At 44.7% G+C, this 17,988-nt stretch overlaps 1 protein-coding gene across 2 annotated transcripts in view; it reads left to right on the top strand.

The window, feature by feature from the left end:
* The first annotated feature begins 3,571 nt into the window (after positions 1-3,571).
* Positions 3,572-17,988, top strand: part of MCF2L2 (MCF.2 cell line derived transforming sequence-like 2) — a 253,852-nt gene continuing 239,435 nt past the window's right edge. The window contains exon 1 of one of the 2 annotated variants that reach the window (XM_046003459.1): positions 3,572-4,121. In XM_046003459.1, coding sequence (XP_045859415.1) covers positions 4,046-4,121 — 76 coding nt within the window. In that variant the 5' untranslated portion in view covers positions 3,572-4,045. The remainder of the gene's footprint in view (positions 4,122-17,988) is intronic. The other variant, XM_046003460.1, reaches the window with a different exon arrangement.

Here is a 17,988-nt window from a genome sequence, read left to right on the forward strand (position 1 = left end):
TAACTAAATACCCTACTTTTCAATTCAAATTTCCCCAATTTGGGCCATTTAAAAAAATGTAATTTAAAAAATTAAAAAAAATTTATTAATTTCACACACACACACACACACACACACAAGTGGGGGGAGTAGCAGAGGGAGAAGAAGAAGTAGTCTCCCCACTCAGCAGGGAGCCCAATGCTGGGCTTGATCCCAGAACCCCAGGATCATGACCTGAGCTGAAGGCAGATATCTAACCAACTAAGCCACCCAGGCACCTGGGCAATTGTTTTTTAAAAATGAAATTGAATAGAAAGTATTTCAGAGCTTCATGTGTAGTAAAAAGAAGGAAAAGAAATTGTTCATACAACTTTTGTTTTAATTATGTGTATGTATGTTTACTGTGTCTTGAGGTAAAATTTATATCATACTGTGATTTGCAGTCTAAGAAATTTGAAGAACCCTGCTCTAGGCCAGTGATGCTCAAAATACAGTTCAAGGACCAGCAGCATCAATTTTCCTGGGGATTTGTTTGAAATGCAAATTCTTGGGTTCCATTCCATATTATTGAGTCAGATCTCTGGAGGTTGGGGCCAGGAAGTCATATTAAAAACAAACCAACTGTATTTTAGGTGATTCTGTTACTTTGAAAACCATGTATCTAGACTCAACTGGGTGAACCCGTGATGCCTAGGCATCCCTCACCCTCATCTTTGTCACCCAAAGTGGGTCCTTTCTTTCTCTTCATTGTGCTGAAAGTTCACCAACAGAGATGAAATCTACCTTGGCAGTGCTTGGAGGTGGTTTCTCTTTCCAAGCTTAGGCAAATCTTTACTTGAAGGCAGAGAAAGGTCTAGATTCATAATACTAGTAATACACAGTCTCGTCTTTGTACTAGCAACATCGTAAAATGAGACTAAAGCCCTTAAAGTGTGGTTGTGAGGCTTAAATGACATCTGTGAAATGCCTACCATTGCACCAGGCAGAGTAGTCGCTTACTATATGGTGGTGGCAGTTGCTGTACTTGACACTACCTATCACAACCCTGGGCATATGATAGATGTGCAACGGAAGTGACTGATTGCTTAGTGATTCACTGGAGAAGGAGGCAGATTATTCTGGCTTGTTCCTTGATTTTGCCAGATATTGGAGCAATGTGATTTGTCGGACATAGAAAATAGATCATAATTAAGAAGGAGACAATGAGGCACAAAAAGGAGGAGGATGGAGAGGAAGAAGAGAAGACAATAGGAATGTCCATATTCATAAGAGCAATGGAGACCATGACCAATTGTTTTCTTGGGGAAAAGTCGAGGTATGGGTTATTGCACACTAAGTGGTCATATCTTTATTTACGATGTCAGGATTTCAGAACTGGAAAAGGGAATTTGGAGACCACAGACCCACCTCCTCATAGTCCACATAAAGCAGTTGGGGCCCTGGAAGAGCACATGTTAGAGTTGAGGGACAGAATTGGTTTCTGAGGACAGGCACTGCCTGCTACATCTTGTCATAAATTCAGCCAATTCATCTCCATGGAAACCTTTGAAGATTGTGAAGGTGCAGATGTGGGAAAGGAGATCAGGACTCTGAGTGCAGTTTCTTTTCTATCTCATTGCTATTTATCAGTTTCCTCTGCCTCCTCTTCTTTCCCCCTTCCCACTCTCCCTCCTTTTCATAATTTTCACACATAAGGGCGTGTCCAGGAAGCCTGAGGTCACCGGATCCGGAAAGGCCAGAATGCTGCACATCACCTGCCTCCTTAGCAATGTGCTTGTTTCTAGTGATGGAAACTCACAGTTGACTCTGGGCACTGGGGTTCTGACTACGGTCGTCAAGAAACACTTCTTTGGTTCCTCAAAAATACCTGTGAGTCTTGAACAGGCAGAGAAACCACCACGGAAACGCAATCCACAGCTGTCTTACTTCTTTGTGTCTTTAACCCTTTCCTGAATTGTCAAGTGGTTGCTATGAAAATGGTTTTTCTACTTAGGCAGGTAGAGTGTGGAGACCGTACCTCAGAGGAGAGAGTAATTTTCTTTTCTTCTTCTTCTTTTTTTTAAAAATATTTATTTGACAGAGAGAAATCACAACTAGGCAGAAAGGCAGGCAGAGAGAGAGGAGGAAGCAGGCTCCCTGCGGAGCAGAGAGCCCGACGACGTGGGGCTCGATCCCAGGACCCTGGGATTATGACCTGAGCCGAAGGCAGAAGCTTTAACCCACCGAGCCACCCAGGCGCCCCGAGAGAGTAATTTTCCACATGAAACTCAAGTTGTATGTGGAGTAACGTCTCTTAACCACAGCTCACAACTGTTACAGAAAGCATTTAAAAATGTCCTCACACCCCTGGGATGACTGGCCACTATTTGAAATTAGATCCGGAGTGTTTGGGGTCTGGCTTTTTACATGTCAAAGAGGAAAGCTGAGCTTCCTGGCATTGGCTTAGAAGTTGTAATGGGGGCGCCTGGGTGGCTCAGTGGGTTAAGCCTCTGCCTTCGGCTCAGGTCATGATCCCAGGGTCCTGGAATCGAGCCCTGCATCGGGCTCTCTACTCAGCGGGGAGCCTGCTTCCTCCTCTCTCTGCCTGCCTCTCTGCCTCCTTGTGCTCTCTGTCAAATCAATACAATACAATACAATACAATAAAAAAGCCTTAAATCTGGCGGAAAAAAGAAGAAGTTGTGATGGTCGTGGCATTCTTGCGACCAGATCCTCAGGGTCCTCCGTTGTAGAATGGGTTGAGGAACAACCTGACCCGATTCGCATTTGCTTAGGCTTTGGCTGTGGAGTTCTGCGGAACGGGGTTAATCTTTCGCTGCCCGTCAGGTAGTATCTAGGGCCGTCTGAGGAAGCTGCAGGACGTCGACTGCTGCGGGAGAGCGGCCCAGAGAAGACGCTCCCGGGGCGGACAGGGAGGAGAGCCCCGCGTGGGGTCTGTGCGAGAGCCTTGTTAGGATGGAGCCTCGGCGCGCCTGACCGTGGCAGACGGAGCGGTGGCGCCCTGGAGTAGCTGCACAAAGGAAAAAGCCCACATGGTGGAGATGGGTGTGCGCACATGCGTGCCCAGCCCTGTCCGCGCACAGCCCGCGCTCCCGGCTCCGAGGGCAGGTGCGTCCAGCGCAAGCCGATCATCGCGTGAGACAAGCCCTAGGGTAGGGGCGGCCGTGCGAGCAGCCGCCCCGGCGGGATGGCTGCGCCTCTCCCTGTCAGCCCCCTCCTCGCTCCGGCCACTCTGCAGGCATCTGGCAGGCGAGGAGGGGAGCCGAGGCAGGTGCTCAGAACCCCGGTACTAGTAGGAGCACCTAACTCGCCGTCTCCTCTCCTCAAAAGCTGCGAGGACGCGCGGTGAGTTGACCCACTCCCGCGCGCTCCGCGCAGGGCCAGGGGCGCAGCTCTCCACCTGCCAACAGACGGCGCTCGGGCGCGTGCGCGCTGCCGGAGGCGGGGAGTGGTGGGCAAGGAGGCGGGAGCGCTGGGCGCGCCGCGGGGCGTGAGGCGGCCGTCGCGGAGGAGCAGGGGCCTCAAGCAGCCCGCCGCCTCCGCCCTCCCTTCCTCCGCGCCTCGGCGCCTCGGCGCTTCGGCTCCTCCGGCTCCTCCGGCTCCTCCGCCCGGTGCGCGCAGGCTCCGCGCTCCCTCCGCGTGCCGGCGGAGCATCCTTCTTCCTCACCCCACCGGAAGGCGGCGCCGAAGATCGGACCCACCGGGACCGCAAATCCAGAGAGCGGGGCGCTCCCTCGGCCGGGGCAGCCCGACGCGCAGTTACAGCGGGATTTGGGGCGGCTTGCTTTTCTTACGTCCACAACTGCCATTTCCCTCTCTCCGAAAGCCAGACATTACGTTGGGAAAGCTGCTGGATTTTAGTCTTTGAGACAATCCTCTAAAGGGCGTGGCAGGCCCAGCAAAGTTGGCCTGGGCTGGGAGTGACTCGTTTCGTGCCTGAAGAGAGCGGGGAAGAGCGTGAGTGCAGCGCATCCTCGGGAGATGTCTTTGAAACACCATCCATGACAGCCGCAGGAACACTTACGTGTTGCTTTGTTTTGTTTACATACTGAGTGGCTTTTCGGTGAAATGCGGTTTGGGTTACAGGAAGAAATGGCCCCCCAGGAGCTCAGCCGGCGACTGGCCACAGTGATCACTCATGTCGGTAAATGCAGCTTCTTTCCCCCTTGCGTTTTATTGATGGAGGTGGGGGCGTAGTCTCTGGGGCGAGTCTCCTCCCCGCGCTCGCCCGTGGCCCCCCGGCAGCGCCCTGCGTGGGAAGGCGGTGGGGTGCGGGCCGGGCGTCTCGGCCTAGCTGCTGCGGGGGGCGGCCAGCGCCAGGCATCCCTGGGGCTCTCCACGCCCGGCGGGGCCGGGGCGGGTGGAGGGCCGGTGCCTTCACCAGGCAGGTGCCTGGTCCCCTGAGGGCTGCTGGGCTGTTAGGATCCGTTACCCGCGCTGACCCGGCGGGGGTGGGGAGTTGCGTCGCGGTTTACGAGATAACGAGAAAGGAGAGGGAACTTGAGCCAGCGCCGGTGCTTTCCAGAAACTACTGCCAACCGCGGAGGGTTGTCCACAAGCCTGCGTAGTGAAACGCAGGTTACGGTAGAGGGTATGCAGCCTGGCGCCCGCGCGCGTTGGAACTACCGCCTGGAGGTGTCCGCGCACTCCTGGTGACCCCCGGATGACAAGCCAGTGCAGCTTTTAGGAGACTGAGCCATGTTAATCCTCTTCCGTTGAGTTAAAAATGGGGCAGCAGAACATGCATGCCTTGCTCCTGGAATAAGGGTTGTGGTGGGAGGACAGGCCCCGTTCAGTAAAGAGGGCATTGAGATAGTGGTACGTTCATTCCTTCTTAGCATTTTCTTTCCCCTTCCCTGCACCTCCCCACATCAAAACACATTCAGGTAGAGATTCTTTGGATGCAGGTGACTAGAATTATCGGCGTAATTTTCAATGTTGGTCCCTTAACGTTGAGACCCTTCCATAATGCAAATTAGTTTTAAACTCTGGAAGTCTTTACTTCAGTGTTCTGCCCATTTGCTAAAACTGCCTTCTTAGTATTTATATATTATATATTGCTTCAGTTAATGGGTTTCGTTGCTCTTTGAGCACCCTAGTCCAATATATTTAGTGCAATAACGATATACATCTTGAAGGATACCTATGTGGGGATATACTTTGTGAAGATGATTTATCTGGAAAGACCCAGTTTTGATGATTCATTTAAAAAAATGTTTCTGGTGCCAGTGTGGCTGCTGAACTGGTTTTTCTTTAAGACAGAAGGTCGTTAGAATCCTACCACGGAAGGCTGAATGTGAAATGTTGCTGGAGGCAGGATGAAACAAAAGAATTTGGAGTTTGAAATATATTGAATGCTGAAATGATTTTGCTTGAAATTGTGCGTGCATGAAGTTGTTGTGCAGGGAAAGAGCCTTGGACTGGGGGGTATGACTGTCTGGTTTGAATCCTTCCTGGACAAGTCATTCAACCTCAAGCTAAAAATGGGAATCTTAAGAATTTTTTCCCACCCAGCTTGAAGCCTATTTGTAAGCTGATATGGGTAAAAGCATCATCTAAACTGTAATGTGTTATTGTTCATATTCCCATATGCCACTAAAGATCTTGGACAGATCACTGGGCCTCTCTCAGCATGAAACTTCCCATCTGTTAAGGGAGGAGGTAGATGTAGATGATTATTAAGGTCCCACTTATTTCTCTGGATGTGGGATCTTCTCAAAGATCTGGTAGACAGTATTCCTTGGTTAATGCCAGGCTGCCTCTGGGGCCCCGGCTCTGGTATTTTCTTGCCTGTCTTGCTCCCTCTTTTTCTAGAGCTCCATGAAGGATACAGACATGAATTTGTTGTAGTTTCTGCTCTCAGAGAGCTTCTCATGACCTCTGGCATTTGTGTGTCTTGCAGTGTTCCGTATCCTCCTATAATCTCACAAACCTGTGAAATAGGTTATCATCCCTGTGTTACAAATGAAAAAATTAAGACTTAGAAAGTTCATCTTTTAAGGTTTCAGAGGTAATGAATGGTGGGTTCAGGACCAGAGGCAACTGTTCAGATGTCTGTCTGGGGATCTGATTGAGGGGGCAGCCAGCCTTTGCCTTCATGCAGAGTCTCACTGAGTAACCAGTCTCACTGAATAACCTAGCATCTGCGAGAGTGGATTGCTCAGTGTTTGACTGTTCTTTTCAGGCATTTTCTTGGTGAGCAGCCTGAGGGGTGTGATGAGTTGGGAGAGGGTTGAGAAGTGCTGGGAGCAAGACTATAGGTGAGAACATTCCCCTCGCTCTATACTAAACACTCATCTGGGTAATAACACTGTGCTTCCATATTCATTCTGCCACCTCTGTGCCCCCAGCCAGTTCGTCCTCTGCTTTGCTTTCACAGTCTCTTAGATTTGACAATTCAGGTCTGGAATTTGTTGATTCAGTTTCTGAAATATCTCATGGGTCTCTCTCCTAATGTCCATTCCCACTGTGACCTTCCTGTGACCTGCTTTAGGACTTCATTCCTCCTGACTAACCATTGTCTAAGCCTTTTGCCTCTCCTTTGTTTGCCTCCAACTTATACCAGGAATAAACACACAGCATTTGTATTTTCTAAAACCCTTATTTATTTGAGAGAGGGAGAGACAGCATGAGCAGGGGGAGGGGAAGAGGAAGAGGCAGCTCCATCCAGGAGATGGAGCAGATGCTCAACTGAGCCACCCAGCCACGCCCTAAAACCTTTAATGATACCTCTACATGGTCATTCTCTGTAGCCTGGAGTATGAGCTCTTTGTACTTTATTCGGCACTCTTCTGGTTTTATCCCCATAATTAATATTTTTACATGTATGTCTCTTTACTCTTCTTTTATTTTCCTTTTACTTCTTTTACTTTTTTTTACTCTCTTTACTTACTCTTCTTTTACTCTTCTTTACTCTTCTTGCTTTAGCTTTGTTCCACTATATTGTCTGACTCTGTTTCCACCTCTAAATTTTTGTGTCTGCTTTCTCTCCACCTGGAATGACCCCTTAATATATTTCTCCATACAAAAATAGTAAACACCTTTCAAGCCCAACTCAATGCTTCCTTCTTCAGATATCTCTGATCCTGCCAGTGGGAAATAAAGACGCCTGCCTCTGAATTCCAAAGTAGATTTTGTTCTACTCTCGTAACACCTCTCATTCTCTCCCTTGTGTTATTATGGTTGGTTGGTTTTTGTGTGCTTGTCTTATCTCTGCTCCTAGACTCTACATTACCAATCTGTTGTTACCTAACACAGCCTCCCTCTAAGGAATTGCAGAATAAGTGTTTGTTGAATAAACGAATGATTTGTTGTGCCTTGGGATGGACCTTGAGTACTGAGTAATGCCAGGCAGGTTTTTTTTTTTTTAATTTTTAAGGGCAATTCTGAAGTGTTTGTAGATAACACTTGCCTCCTAAATCCCACTTTTAAGTAAACATTAAGCCCCTTAAATGTTCTTCATATGATGTCATTACTGTGGGGACCTCCTTTGAATTTTGTTAATTTGTTGGATACCCACAAAAAATATGCAGCTCACATGTGAAAAGTGTCCAGACGTGTTTAACCCATGCAGTACACAGTAGGAATATCCTTTTCCCTTTTTTCTAGACTATAGAATCACTTTGGCTCATTTACAGAACTTCAGAATCAAAAAAAGAGTAAAGCACCAGACGGCTTCACGGGTAAATTCTACCAAACACTTAAGGAAGAATAAATACCAATTATTCACAACCCTTCTCAACAATAGAAGAGGAGGGAACACTTCTCATTTTATCAGGCTAGTATTACCCTAATACCAAAATCATACAAAGACATTACAAGAATAGAAAACTATAGGCCAGTATCTCTTATGAATGTAGATACAAAAAGCCTCAACAAAATACTAGCACCAAATCCAGCAACATATAAAAAGGATTATACACCATGACCATATATGGTTTATCCCAGGAACACAAGGCTGGTTTAACATCTGAAAATCAATTGATGTAGTACACCTTATCAATAGAATAAAGAACAAAAACTACATAATCATCTTAATAGTGACAGAAAAGTTATTTGACAAAATTTCATACCTTTTTGCGATTTACAAAATACCCAACAAGTTGATCCCTCCAAGCATTTGTAATCAGATGGCAACTGGGGCAGTAGCTGGGGCTATGTGGATGGCGTCTTGGTGTTCCCTCATGTGGTCTCTTTTTCCATGGTGGCATCTCATCTTCCAGGTGCTCTCTATCTGGCCCTTCTCCAGCAGGGTAGTCTAGACTTCTTACCTCGAAACTCAGGTCTCTGATGGTGATGAAGCAGAAGCTGCCAGGACTTCTTGATCACTGGGCTTGAAGTTCTGTGAAGTCACTTCCAAGTTCTTTTTGTTGGAGTGGTCCCAGGCCCAGCCCAAATTCAAGGGGATGGGGCACAAGTTCTTACTCTTGATGGCAGGATCGGCATGCCCCATCATGAGCGTTGGAAGTGTTAGTTGTTGTATCCATTTTCTATGGGTGCTATGATAAATCTCCCCAAACTTAATGGCTTAAAACAGCACAAATTCCTTTTATTACAGTTCTGTAGCTCCGACATTGACACAGGTCTCACCAGGCTGAAACCAAGGTGTCAGCCAGGGCAGCATTCTTTTCTGAAGGTGCTGTGGGAGAATCCTTTTTCTTGCCTTTCCTAGCTTTTAGAAGCTGCCTGCATTCCTAGGCTTGTGGCCCCTTTCCTCCATCTTGCTCCAAAGCCAGCAACATCTGGCTAGTCTTTCTCGTGTCTCCATCTCCATTTTTTTCTCTTTTGTCTTCATCTTCCACTTTTAAGGACTCCTGTGATTACCCTGGCCTTCCTTATTTTAAGGTCAGTTGATTAGCAGCCTTCATTCCATCTGCAACTTTAATTCTCTTTGCCATGTAACCTGACCTACACGGTGTCTGGGCATTAGGATGCAGGTATCTTGGGGGTGGGGGCATGGTTTGAAGGAGTTTTTCTGCTGCCACGGTTGCCACCTTGGAGACTAGCTACCTCATTGCTCCACCGAACATTGGTGATGTATATTGTGACTTATGCCTTTGAGTTGTTCATATTGGGATGATAGGAAGAAGAGTGGAATTTCATTTTTTTGGTAACCTGTGTCAGGCATAGGATTTACTCAGATACATAGTGGCGATCTAAAGACTGAATGGATGCCATTGTGTTTATGATCTGAAATGTCAGATTTTGGTGAAGGGTACCAAGCACGTATTAACTAAAATGTTGTCATGATGATAACAACTGTCCATGTTATAGAAAATGGTCATTTATTAAATTAGGATTTCTTAGAATCAGTGTCTAGACAATATTGATTGTGGAGGTGACCATCTTTTCTAATGTGTAGAATGTCAATGATGATTCCTGCCTTTCCAGATGTGAACTAAGACTGCACAGTCTTTGCCAGCAAACAGCTTTAGCCCATTACTTGCCCTCCAAGTCTTGGTTCCCTTATATGTAAAATGCAGATAATCCCCATCTCATAGGATTGGTAGAAGATGAATGTGTAAATAGTGCCTTGTGAATGCCTAGTTCCTGTTGGAGGGAGAAACTTGAGAAGCAGAGATAACGAGAGTGGCTTTACATACAAGGACAGCATATCTACTTGTTTTTTGTCCTAGTACATCAAAGGCACCATCAGTGTCCTTCTCTTCCTCTTGGCACCCACCTTCTTGTGGAAGGCTATTCCAGGGAGCTGAAGGCTAATCCTGACATGTTGCTTTAGAGAAAAGTATGTTCTCACTACCTGGGGCCACCTCTCTGCTTTCTCCTTTGTAGTGCCAAAAGCAAAACTCAGAAGCAGAACCCAATTACCTGAATTTTGCTGACTCTTGGCCCTTGAGACATCCTCAATGTCTTCCCACTGGTGGTAGCAGGTTATGAAACAACAGGAGAGGGGAGTATTGCTGCCAGCAAGTATTCTTCCTCCTAGTCTTAGAGAGGACCTCTCACATCATGATGGCTTCTATTTCCAGAGTGTCTGCAGGTTGTGACCGAGCTTATTAGCCTGGGGGTCTGATCTGCTTTCAACAGTTGCACTACTAAAGCTTTAGTCCTCCAGTTCACTGCTGGCTTCCAGACCAGGATTCTACATGGTCTGACCTTGGAAAAAACCTGTGAAGTTAACAACATAACCAAAGGCACAGATTTCAAGCAAGAAGCAGAAAGTCCAAGAAGAAGTGTTTCCACTTTAACTGTTTAGAAATATTGGCCAAATTTATTGAGGGTTAGGCCTTTCCACGTATGCCTCTGTATCTTTACAGCTCTGGGAAGTAGGCGTTATTACTCCCATGCTGAAGATGTCAAAACTGCGAACTAAAAAACAAGTTCAGTAATTTGCTTAAAGCCGTCATGTTACTAAGAAATGAGAGTCAGGATCTGTCAGATCTGATTTCACAGTCTATGTTCTATTATATCAAGGCAGAAATTCTTACTGCTGCTTGAAAGTAATTTTTTAAAAAGCTGTGTTTTTATGTTAATTTGGTATTGGGGAAGGATTTCTGCCTTGCCATCCCATTGTCTGCTCCCTGAGGGCAGGGAGATGTCTGAATCATCTGTATATCCTGAGGTTTAGCTCCGTACCTGGCACTGTTCATGAAAAAGCTCTTTCTTTTGTTTGTTCTATTTGAGTGATTGGAAAGCATCCTTGTTTGGTCCACCCACCTGCTAGCCCCCCTGGGTCTTCCTTTCTTCTGACTAGGTCCCATTTGTGATTACTCTTACCAGCAGTACTCTGCCTGCCTGTCTGAATCTCCAGGGCTTCCCTCAAGCCTGACCTCCCCAGGAGCCCTTCACAGGATGGGCCAGGTCAGGCCAGCCTCCCTGTCTTTTCTGAATGCCTGTAATAGTTGGTATCCCTCTCATACGTGTTTTTGAGCATTTGATTACAGTCTAGCTTGGATTTTTCCTCTGTGTTCCAAGTACTGATATATATTTTAGTTGTTGGTTGGACATGTTCTCAAGTCTTATGTAATAACATAGGCATGTCTTACTTAACGGTCGAAATTCCAACTAAGATTGCTTTATGGCCTGGTAGGATAAATTAAACCCATTATAGGAGATCAAGAATCACATGTTAATTGGATGGAAAAGATGTCTTTATTCCCTGAATTTCCTCATCTCTAATGTAGGGTGATACTTTTATCAGTCCCTTTTTATTTTGCAAGTTGGAACGATCCTATATAGTGAAAGTGGTTAAAGAGAAATCCAGACGCCATGAATATAGAATGACTTCAATTGTTTGCTTTATGGACTAGCAGAAGACGCTTGAGAAGGAGTGTTTTGTTGTTCCTCTAGTCTAGTCAAGAGGAGTACTCTACCCGTAGGCCCCTAGTACTCACTAGAAACTGCAGCCCGAGTGGTGCAAGCTTACTCTGCAGGGCACAGGTTGAAAAAGGATGCCTGCAGGAAGAAGCAGTGGGGCCAACATGGCCGAGGAAGGGAGGCAGCGGTGGCAGAGGTTCTGAGAAGGCCTCTGGACTCCGGGGCTTCACTGTGGCAGTGGCAGCAATTGTGAACGGCAGCCTTGAGTGAGGGTGGGAGAGTGTGTCCTCCTCCTGAGGATCAGCCCTGTCCTTGCTTCTTGCTTTGGGGTGAGCCGGGGCTGTCCAGAGATGCTGGAGAGAAAGGCAAAGCCCCTGAAGAGCCTGCCTCCTGTGCAGTGTGCTTTGGAGATGGTGAAGCCATCACGTAGTGAGGGGCTGCTGCTCCACATTCTGTCACCGCTGTAGGGATGGAACGAAGTCGCATGACGCACTGGAGCTGGGCTGTGTCTGCAAGGGCTTTAAAATAATTTGAACCAGATTTTTTGGGCAGACATTCTTTGGGAGAGTTTCTATGCCTCCCCCAGAAGTAGGGATTTTTATTTGTTTTCTTTTAATTTTCCTCAAGCTGCAGTGGGTCTTCACCTGTACCCTAGAGTCCAGTTAAAGGGTGGGCTGCCACCCCCGCCCCCCAAGCCTCCCGCATCTGAAGGCTTTTTCCACAGGGAGAAATGAGATTTTCCTGGGCATCTCCTCTCCTCCTGGTCTGCTCCCCCACCCCCACCCCGACAGAAGCTCTCTCCAGACTCCCAGCCTGTAACCACTCTAGCGAGAAGAGCCTGCAGGTAGCTGGGAGCTCCTCTTGCATCCTGGCTCATGTTAACCCACACTTAAACCTTCCACAATTCGTTTAAATCTTTTAGGTGATTTCTTTTTATTTGTTTATATAGGTTCTGGACAGGTTATAATTTTGTAGTTTATCTGGCTTTTTCTTGTTGTTAGGGTAAGAGTGAGCACTCTTTTCCAACATTCTGAGTTCCAGGGGGAAAGCAGAATGTCTCCTTGGCTTTTCACCTTGTGTATATTTCACAGGGAAAATGTGCTTCATTCACATAGCCTCCTTTCATCACAGTGTTGTTACAGGCAAGCTACTAGGAACTTTGCAAACTATATTAGTAAATTGGGTCTCAAAATTTTTTCTTTTTGTTTTCCCAGATGGTGAGTGAACTGCAGTTCACTTTTAAGAGTGCTCAGCTGGATGAGAATGCTTCCTCCCATTTATTATCCAGGAACCAGCTAAGCACAGGGATCTCTCATGTCCAGGAATCATGGGTGTTAGGTACAGTTACCAGATGCCTGGCCCCCTAACTTGGTCTCCCTTGGCCTGCCTTGGCCAGGGGCCTACATTTGTGCTATAAAGGCCCATCTGTGTTTCTTATTTTTAAAAAAGGCTTCAAGTAGTCTGAAATTTCTGCTGAATTAATAATTAATGTAGCTAATGTAAAAATCTCTGCCAGGATAGTTGAAATCATTGAGGATCAAAATGGAAATGGTCCTGCTTCTCTTGGGATTTTTCCTGAAGGGTAAGGCTTTTGTCATGTCTGTTTCCCTCTAGATGTTAGTGAGTATTGCCCAGCCGGAGAGCCTCTGAGCCTAGTCTGGCACCATGGACTAGCTCTTCCCAAATGGGTATAGGTTCTCTTTCTGCTTATTTTAAAAGGTAGGAATTGATTGATTTATTATTTTTATTTTTTTATAAATATATAATGTATTTTTAATCCCCAGGGGTACAGGTCTGTGAATCGCCAGGTTTGCACACTTCACAGCACTCACCATAGCACATATCCTCCCCAGTGTCCATAACCCCACCCCCCTATCCCAGCCCCCCTCACCCCAGCAACCCTCAGTTTGTTTTGGGAGATTAAGAGTCACTTATGGTTTCTTCCTCCCAATCCCATCTTGTTTCATTTATTATTTTCCTACCCCCCAAGCCTCCCACGTTGCATCTCCACTTCCTCATATCAGAGAGATCATAAGATAGTTGTCTTTCTCCGATTGACTTATTTCGCTAAGCATAATACCCTCTAGTTCCATCCACGTTGTCGCAAATGGCAAGATTTCATTTCTTTTGATGGCTGCATAGTATTCCATTGTGTATATATACCACATCTTCTCTATCCATTCATCTTTGATGGACATCTAGGTTCTTTCCATAGTTTGGCTATTGTGGACACTGCTGCTATAAACATTCGGGTGCATGTGCCCCTTTGGATACTATGTTTGTATCTTTAGGGTAAATACCCAGTAGTGCAATTGCTGGGTCATAGGTTAGCTCTATTTTCAACTTTTTGAGGAACCTCCATGCTGTTTTCCAGAGTGGTTGCACCAGCTTGCATTCCCACCAACAGTGTAGGAGGGTTCCCCTTTCTCCGCATCCTCTCTAGCATCTGTCATTTCCTGACTTGTTAATTTTAGCCATTCTGACTGGTGTGAGGTGATATCTCACTGTGGTTTTGATTTGTATTTCCCTGATGCCGAGTGATGTGGAGCATTTTTTCATGTGTCTGTTGGCTATCTGGATGTCTTCTTTGCAGAAATGTCTGTTCATGTCCTCTGCCCACTTCTTGATTGGATTGTTTGTTCTTTGGGTGTTGAGTTTGCTAAGCTCTTTATAGATTTTGGACACTAGTCCTTTATCTGATATGTCATTTGCAAATATCTTCTCCCATTCTGTCAGTTGTCTTTTGGTTTTGTTAACTGTTTCCTTTGCTGTGCAAAAGATTTTGATCTTGATGAAATCCCAATAGTTCATTTTTGCCTGTGCTTCCCTTGCCTTTGGCGATGTTCCCAGGAAGAAGTTGCTGCGGCTGAGGTCAAAGAGGTTGCTGCCTGTGTTCTCAAAGATTTTGATGGATTCCTTTCTCACATTGAGGTCCTTCATCCTTTTTGAGTCTATTTTCATGTGTGGTATAAGGAAATGGTCCAATTTCATTTTTTTGCATGTGGCTGTCCAATTTTCCCAACACCATTTGTTGAAGAGGCTGTCTTTTTCCCATTGGACATTCTTTCCTGCTTTGTCGAAGATTAGTTGACCATAGAGTTGAGGGTCTATTTCTGGGCTCTTTATTCTGTTCCAGTGATCTATGTGTCTGTTTTTGTGCCAGTACCATACTGTCTTGATGATGACAGCTTTGTAATAGAGCTTGAAGTCCGGAATTGTGATGCCACCAACTTTGGCTTTCTTTTTCAATATTCCTTTGGCTATTCGAGGTCTTTTCTGGTTCCACATAAATTTTAGGATTATTTGTTCCATTACTTTGAAAAAAAATGGGTGGTATTTTGATAGGGATTGCATTAAATGTGTAGATTGCTTTAGGTAGCATAGACATTTTCACAATATTTATTCTTCCAATCCAGGAGCATGGAACATTTTTCCATTTCCTTGTGTCTTTCTTTCATGAGTACTTTATAGTTTTCTGAGTATAGATTTTTTGCCTCTTTGGTTAGGTTTATTCCTAGGTATCTTATGGCTTTGGGTGCAACTGTAAATGGGATTGACTCCTTAATTTCTCTTTCTTCTGTCTTGTTGTTGGTGTAGAGAAATGCAGCTGATTTCTGTGCATTAATTTTATATCATGACACTTTACTGAATTCCTGTACAAGTTCTAGCAGTTTTGGAGTGGAGCCTTTTGGGTTTTCCACATATAGTATCATATCATCTGCAAAGAGTGAGAGTTTGACTTCTTTGTTGATTTGGATGCCTTTAATTTCTTTTTGTTGTCTGATTGCTGAGGCTAGGACTTCTAGTACTATGTTGAATAGCAGTGGTGATAATGGACATCCCTGTCATGTTCCTGACCTTAGCGGAAAAGCTTTCAGTTTTTCTCCATTGAGAATGATATTTGTGGTGGGTTTTTCATAGATGGCTTTGATGATATTGAGGTATGTGCCCTCTACCCCTACACTTTGAAGAGTTTTGATCAGGAAGGGATGCTGTACATTGTCACATGCTTTTTCAGCATCCATTGAGAGTATCATATGGTTCTTTTTCTTTCTTTTATTAATGTGTTGTATCACATTGATTGATTTGCAGATGTTGAACCCACCTTGCAGCCCTGGAACAAATCCCACTTGGTCGTGGTGAATAATCTTTTTAATGTACTGTTGGATCCTATTGGCTAGTATTTTAGTGAGAATTTTTGCATCTGTGTTCATCAAGGATATTGGTCTGTAATTCTCTTTTTTGATGGGATCCTTGTCTGGTTTTGGGATCAAGGTGATGCTGGCTTCATAAAATGAGTCTGGAAGTTTTCCTTCCCTTTCTATTTTTAGGAACAGTTTCAGGAGAATAGGTATTAATTCTTCTTTAAATGTTTGGTAGAATTCCCCTGGGAAGCCATCTGGCCCTGGGCTTTTGTTTGTTTGGAGATTTTTGATGACTGTTTCAATCTCCTCACTGGTTATAGGTCTGTTCAGGTTTTCTATTTCTTCCTGGTTCAGTTGTGGTAGTTTATGTGTCTCCAGGAATGCATCCATTTCTTCCAGATTGTCAAATTTGTTGCCATAGAGTTGTTCATAATATGTTCTTATAATTGTTTGTATTTCCTTGGTGTTGGTTGTGAGCTCTCCTCTTTCATTCATGATTTTATTTATTTGGGTCCTTTCTCTTTTTTTTTTTTTTTAATTTTTTTTTCTTTTTTACAGAGAGAGAGAGAGAGAGAGAGATTACAAGTAGGCAGAGCAGCAGCCAGAGAGGGGAGGAAGCAGGCTCCCTGCCCAGCAGAGAGCCCGATACGGGGCTCGATCCCAGGACCCTGAGATCATGACCTGAGCTGAAGGCAGAGGCTTAACCCACTGAGCCACCCAGGCACCCCTCCTTTCTCTTTTCTTTTTGATAAGTCTGGCCAGGGGTTTATCAGTCTTATTAATTCTTTCAAAGAACCAGCTCCTAGTTTAGTTGATTTGTTCTGTTGTTTTTTTGGTTTCTATTTCATTGATTTCTGCTCTGATCTTTATGATTTCTTTTCTCCTGCTGGGTTTAGGCTTTCTTTGTTGTTCTTTCTCTAGCTCCTTTAGGTGTAGGGTTAGGTTGTGTACTTGAGACCTTTCTTGTTTCTTGCAAAAGGCTTGTACCGCTATATATTTTCCTCTCAGGACTGCCTTTGCTGTGTCCCACAGATTTTGAACCGTTGTGTTTTCATTATCATTTGTTTCCATGAATTTTTTTCAATTCTTCTTTAATTTCCTGGTTGACCCATTCATTCTTTAGAAGGATGCTGTTTAGTCTCCATGTATTTGGGTTCTTTCCAAATTTCCTCCTGTGATTGAGTTCTGGCTTCAGAGCATTGTGGTCTGAAAATATGTAGGGAATGATCCCAATCTTTTGATAATAGTTGAGACCTGATTTGCGACCCAGGATGTGATCTATTCTGGAGAATGTTCCATGTGCACTAGAGAAGAATGTGTATTCTGTTGCTTTGGGATGAAATGTTCTGAATGTATCTGTGATGTCCATCTGGTCCAGTGTGTCATTTAAGGCCTTTATTTCCTTGTTGATCTTTTGCTTGGATGATCTGTCCATTTCAGTGAGGGGAGTGTTAAAGTCCCCTACTATTATTGTATTATTGTTGATGTGTTTCTTTGATTTTGCTATTAATTGTTTTATATAGTTGGCTGCTCCCATGTTAGGGGCATAGATATTTAAAATTGTTAGATCTTCTTGTTGGGCAGACCCTTTGAGTATGATATAGTGTCCTTCCTCATTTCTTGTTATAGTCTTTGGCTTAAAGTCTAATTGATCTGATATAAGGATTGCCACCCCAGCCTTCATCTGATGTCCATTAGCATGGTAAATTGTTTTCCACCCCCTCACTTTAAATCTGGAGGTGTCTTCAGGTCTAACATGACTTTCTTGTAGGCAGCAAATTCATGGGTTTTGTTTTTTTATCCATTCTGATACCCTGTGTCTTTTGATTGGGGCATTTAGCCCATTAACATTCAGGGTAACTATTGAGAGATATGAGTTTAGTGCCATTGTATTGCCTGTAAGGTGACTGTTACTGTATATTGTCTGTTCTTTTCTGATCTACTACTTTTAGGGTCTCTCTTTGTTTAGAGGGCCCCTTTCAATATTTCCTGTAGAGCTGGTTTGGTGTTTGCAAATTCTTTCAGTTTTTGTTTGTCCTGGAAGCTTTTATCTCTCCTTCAATTTTCAATGATAGCCTAGCTGGATAGAGTATTCTTGGCTGCATGTTTTTCTCGTTTAGTGCTCTGAATATATCATGCCAGTTCTTTCTGGCCTGCCAGGTCTCTGTGGATAAGTCCACTGCCAGTCTAATATTTTTACCATTGTATGTTATAGACTTCTTTTCCCGGGCTGCTTTCAGGATTTTTTTCTTTGTCTCTAAGACTTGTAAATTTTACTATTAGGTGACGTAGTGTGGCCCTATTCTTGTTGATTTTGAGGGGGGTTTTCTGCACCTCCTGGATTTTGATGCTTGTTCCCTTTGCCATATTAGGGAAATTCTCTCCAATAATTCTCTCCAATATACCTTCTGCTCCCCTCTCTCTTTCTTCTTCTTCTGGAATCCCAATTATTCTAATGTTTCATCTTAAGGTGTCACTTATCTCTTGAATTCTCCCCTCGTGATGCAGTAGCTGTTTGTCCCTCTTTTGCTCAGCTTCTTTATTCTCTGTCATTTGGTCTTCTATATCACTAATTCTTTCTTCTGCCTC

This window comes from Meles meles, chromosome 4 (assembly GCF_922984935.1).
Source record: "Meles meles chromosome 4, mMelMel3.1 paternal haplotype, whole genome shotgun sequence".
Taxonomy (NCBI): Eukaryota; Metazoa; Chordata; class Mammalia; order Carnivora; family Mustelidae; genus Meles; species Meles meles.